The 5,347-nt window shown below is 39.0% G+C and overlaps 1 protein-coding gene across 1 annotated transcript; it reads left to right on the top strand.

The window, feature by feature from the left end:
* The first annotated feature begins 2,078 nt into the window (after positions 1 to 2,078).
* LOC105049024 (inactive leucine-rich repeat receptor-like protein kinase CORYNE) lies at positions 2,079 to 5,097 on the top strand. The gene is made up of 2 exons (XM_010928561.4): positions 2,079 to 3,769; positions 4,453 to 5,097. Exons 1-2 carry the CDS (start codon positions 2,739 to 2,741, stop codon positions 4,760 to 4,762), a joined length of 1,341 nt encoding a protein of 446 aa, XP_010926863.1. The 5' UTR covers positions 2,079 to 2,738; the 3' UTR covers positions 4,763 to 5,097.
* Positions 5,098 to 5,347: the final 250 nt, after the last annotated feature.

Below are 5,347 nucleotides of genomic sequence, written 5' to 3'. Positions count from 1 at the left end.
TTCAAAGGCTTTAGAGATTAGGAACAGAAGACCATTCATTGAGAATGACTACTTTAGCCTTGTCATGATCCTTAATGGAAATAAGGTAATTCAATCAAAGACAAGGTTTTGATTGAAAACTGCTCTTTTCACTCCAAATTGTTTGAGGAAATAAAATTTACAACATTAGTTTGCAAATCATGCAAAAATCATGTACCACAACTTTACATGGTTTGATGATCCATACAAAAGAGGCTGTTGACATATTATTCCAAGATATTTTAGCATGTAAATGATGTAGGGTCTCACTGTCCTTGCATCCAGGGAAGATTTTTTTTTTAAAAAAAAATAGATCACATGTAATTGAAGATAAAAATTAAGTCAGATCAGATTTAATATGAAATAAATCAAAAATTTATCAACTCAAACTCATCTATTTATTAAAAAAATTAAAATCTAAATTTATATCTGATCTTTTTATTAAACAAATAATTCGATCAGATCTATATAATTTATTTATTAAATAAATTAAATTAATTATTAAATAAGTTAAAAAGAATTAAACATGTTTAAACTTTCGGTCTAAATTGATCTATTTAATAAATATATATAGATGAGTTAAATTTATTTATCATTTAAATTTATTTATATTAAATCTAAACTTACTAAAAACTGGTACGATAAGTATGATGGAACGAGCCATAAGTTGCCATCTTTGCATGCAACTCCATTCCTCCGACCTATTATATAAAATATTTTTTTATGCATCAATAAAAAGTATAATTTTTTTTATTTTTAAAAATTTTTTAGATAAAAATTATATATTAAAAATTTTTATATAATAAATTTATTTTTAACTAGGATGATAAAGGATCTTTTCAAACTAAAGAAGAGGGAGAAGTGGAAATCTATTAGAACAAACAAATTTAGGATTTGTTCGGATATTTCTACCTAATAGGATCGAAAATTTTACAGGAATTGGTCCCATTGGCCGCGCATCTTCCAGTCCGTTCAGATTGAAAAAGAAGGGCCAGGATTCGTTCTCTCTCCTCCATCCTCACACTCGTTTCCATGCTGTCGCTTTCGGTCTCGTGATCGCGACACAGCCGCATCGTCCCGGGCCGACCTTTTCCTCTTTGGGCCCACCATGCAAAAAAAATAAATAAATAAAACAGGCGGGAAAGAGCCAAAACATGGGATCTCTATACATTCACGCCTCCTTTTGTATCCTCCTCGCAACTCCTCCGAGCGACTGGAGTACAAGGCTTATTAAAACTGGAGTAAGGATATCAAGCTCCAAAATAATTTCAAAATAAAAAAAAAAGAAGCAGTGAGAAGAGACAGAGAGACATGCAGTGTCACACGGATTTGCACACAAATCGAGAGCTTTTCTTCCGCCTCCCCTCAAATTTTCTGTAGCTGATATGATCACGCCTGTTTGTTCTTTCTACCTACTTTGAAAAATCCGGAGAGACAGACATGGGGATAAAATGAGCGTGTATCTTTTCGAATTTTCTTTTTTTAATTATATTTCTAACTTTGGGTTATTATTATTATTATTTTGAGAAATAGGCTTTTGTTATTATACCGTCAAGAGGAAAGCTTGGGGAGGGACATCTGGAGAATGTTGGGGAAATAGGAAGGATGGGGCTTTGAGATTGGTGCTGTTGGTTACAAAATCTTGGATTCGTATTTTTTAAAAAAATTGAGTGATATCTAATGGCCCAACGTTTTTTTCAGGAAAATGAGAAATGATGTAGAAACGAAGGCTTTGGTCATTGGTATTTGTTGAAGTTTTTGTCTCCCTTTTATCATTTATAAGTTTCAGAGATTATCCTGGGGAATGCCTTGCTTTTTATCTTTAGTCTAAGCTGTTGATTCTCTGTTTTCAGCCTTTTTTTTTTTATTTTTTTATTTGGGTGCTGGGAAATCAACCACAAGGTTAGATAAATGTGGCAATTATTTCTTTGTCTGGTTTTCTAATTAGGATTTTTCAAAAATAGTCATTTTATCCTATCAAAAGAAAAAAGTCATTTTATCTTTTTTTTTTTGTTAAAAAAAGGTGCTACTTTTGATGCGTTTTGAGGGTTCTTATACTGTTTTCCACCTAAAATCCTCATGAGAGCCTCATTGTTGGCTTGCCTCTTTTCAGTCTTTGGGATTTCTTGATGTGATTCGCAGATTGTTGGCCTCTTTTCATCTCAAATCCTTGGAAAATCTCCCTCTCTGGCTAACTAATGTTTAGCTCTGGTGAGATTTTTCTCAGGTACTTCGAAGCTTGTGGCTTGTTCTCCAGCTAAAAAAACTGAGGAACTCTGGTCTTGGATTAGCTCCCTTTTAGTTTAGGAACAACTTATAGTGGTGTTTTGGAGCTTGTCACTCTGTTTTCCATTCAAAATACTCCAAAAGAGAAAGGAAAAAGAAGTTCTATCTTGGATTCCCTTCCTTTTAGTTCGATGATAATTTCAATTTTTTAAAGGTGTTCTGAGGTTTGTTATGCTGTTTTCCATCTAGTATCCACTTGAAAAATCTCATCTTGGCTCAACTCTCTCCTAGGTGATCTGAAAAAGGATTTCCCTTCTTTTTTTTTTGTTCCCTTTGGTGAAGAAAGGATGGGAGAAACCCAGCCAAAGATTTATTTCAGTGAGAAGTGGAGAGATGGAGATTTTTTTTTGAGATGTATTGAAGTTTTGTTCTTCTAGTTCCCATGCAAGAGTCTCTCAAAACCCCATCTCTGGTTTGTCCCCTTGTTTTTTTTGATGTCTTCTAATGTTTGTTGCTCTGTGTTCTATCTGAAAGCCTCAGAGAAATCCAGTCTTGTGTTTACTTCTTCTAGCTTTTGGGGTCTATCCTTATCCCCAATCTGTGCTCCTTTCATGGGAAACAAAAACCCTAGAAAAACCCTAGCTCTCCAAACCCTCCTGCTCCTCCTTGCTTTCCTCCTCTTCCAGACCCCAGAGACCACCCTCTCCCAACCCCTCCACTCAGAGCCCATCTTCTCCCAGTCCCCCACACCCTCTCCCCCATCAAAGATTCCCAAAACCTCCCACACTGCCCACATTCGCCGAATAATCCTCGGCATCGTCTTCGGTTTGTTCGCCGGCATTGCCGCCTCGGTGGTCTTCCTCTTCTTGATTCGCCTCTTCATCCTGTTTGCCAACCGCACCCCAATTCTCAAAGGCCCGGTCATCTTCACTCCCCAAATCTCCCCCAAAACCCTCCAATTCGCACTCTCCAGCCAATCTGAATCAACCCAATTGCTTGGGTCCAGCATCAATGGAAAATACTACAGAGTGGTCCTCGATGATGAGCTCATGGTGGCGGTGAAGAGGCTTGAACCCATCTGCTCCAATGCCTCTCCACTCCCAAATTCCAACTCTCACAAGAGAAGAGTGCAGCAAGAGCTCGAAATGCTGGCCCGGGTGAAGCACCGCAACGTGATGAGTCTCAGGGCCTACATTCGTGACCATGATCGATTCTCGTTGGTATATGACTATGTTCCTGGTGGAAGCCTTGAGGATGTGATGAAGAGGGTGAGGTCGCAGCAAACTACTCTTGGATGGGATGTGAGGCATCGGATCGCCGTCGGGATGGCGAGGGGACTGAAGTACCTGCATTTCGAATGTAGCCCAAGGATTCTGCATTACAATCTGAAGCCCTCTAATGTGATGCTGGATGAAGGGTTTGAGCCAAGGTTAGGTGATTGTGGATTGGCGAGGCTGGTTGCAGCAAGTTTGGATGTGCCAAGCTGCTCCTACTATGTTGCTCCTGAATGCCATCAGAGCTGCAGGTAAAAATTTGATTGCCAAGGAAATTTAGTATATACACACTGCTTCACTAGTCGGTTGAGATCCATAAAGTATGGATTGTTATGGACGTACTAGTGTTAGTGTCGATTTGTTTTTGATTTTGAGGCATTGATGGTGATTCATTTCGTGTACCTGGTTTGTGTTTGCTCTTTTGAATGCCTTCTGATCTTTTATGGTAGTATTTTAGTGTTTTGTTCTTGTCTGCGTTTCTAATGCATCAGTGGCAATCCAAAGCATGATCTTGAAATTGGTTTTTCTTGCATTTTTTCCAGGCCATTGATTTTCATTCTTAAATGAAGGAAGAAGCCATGGAGGTGGTTTAATAAAATGTTTGTTTCTTAAATATGCTAGATCCCATGACTGTCAATCTGCTTATTTGGTTAATTTGCAGTTGATTACAGTCTAAACTCTTGTTATATTTTTGGAGGTAGAGTTTATTTAATGCAATGATTGTAATCTGTAGTGATAGCAATGGATTTCTTGATCTATCAATTCCATCATTGCACTGACTTCCTTGGAGTCAGGCTTGTGAAAAATGATGCCTTTAATCTCATCCTAGCTCCAAAGAGAATGCTGGTTAGCTAAAATCAGTTTTATGAATCTTATCAAGGGCAACCCTCCCTGCAATCTGAGACTTTACTGATCATGCATCGATATTCCACAGGTACACAGATAAGAGCGACATCTATAGTTTTGGGATGATCCTTGGTGTGTTGCTCACGGGGAAAGACCCGTCGGATTCATTCTTCACTGGAGAGGCAGGGAGGGGCAGCTTTGGCCGATGGCTCAGGCACTTGCAGCAAGCTGGAGAGGCTCAAGAGGCATTAGATAAGGCCATATTAGGGGAGGAAGTAGAGGAGGAGGAGATGCTGATGGCTCTTAGAATTGCTCTTGTGTGCTTATCGGACTTGCCAGCCGACCGGCCATCAAGCGACGAGCTCGTGGCCATGCTTACCCAACTCCATAGCTTCTGACACCACCCTCCCATCTCTTCTTGTATCTAGATTGTGATGATACCGATTCAATGCCATCTCGGTGTTGGTTATTGAGGCCCAAGCTGTTTCCATATTTCATTTGATGCCACCCTCCATTCCCTTGAATGTAGTCTCCTGTGATCGATTCAGTCTTGTGGTTGTTGGTGAAGGTCTAAACATGTTGTCATGATTCGCTTTTGATGCCATCCTCACCCAACTCCACTCTCATGCTTGTAGATTATGATGGCTCAAGTTTTGTGAACCTTTTTTTTTTTTGGCTTTGTATCTCTAAACAATGTAAATATGTGCTTTGATCTGAGTCTATTCACCATTCATGACTGGTTTTTTTTTTTTTTTTTTTTTTGTTCTGGTGTATAAAAACTAGGGTGTACTGTTTGCAAGAGAGGATAAAAATTGTTTCCTATGTGGAAGTCCCCTACCAAAGACAGTTAAAAAGTTACAGGGGATCCTTTGTGGGGAACACCAGCAATTATTGTGGGTGGATTCTTTTAGATTGTCCTTGTTTCATAGGGACCATTTCAGCAGGAGATGCTCATATTACAGAGGCTAGACGAGGGGGTGGTT

The sequence above is a fragment of the Elaeis guineensis genome, chromosome 7 (genome assembly GCF_000442705.2).
Source record: "Elaeis guineensis isolate ETL-2024a chromosome 7, EG11, whole genome shotgun sequence".
Classification (NCBI taxonomy): Eukaryota; Viridiplantae; Streptophyta; class Magnoliopsida; order Arecales; family Arecaceae; genus Elaeis; species Elaeis guineensis.
This window is presented reverse-complemented; position numbering and strand designations above follow the sequence as displayed.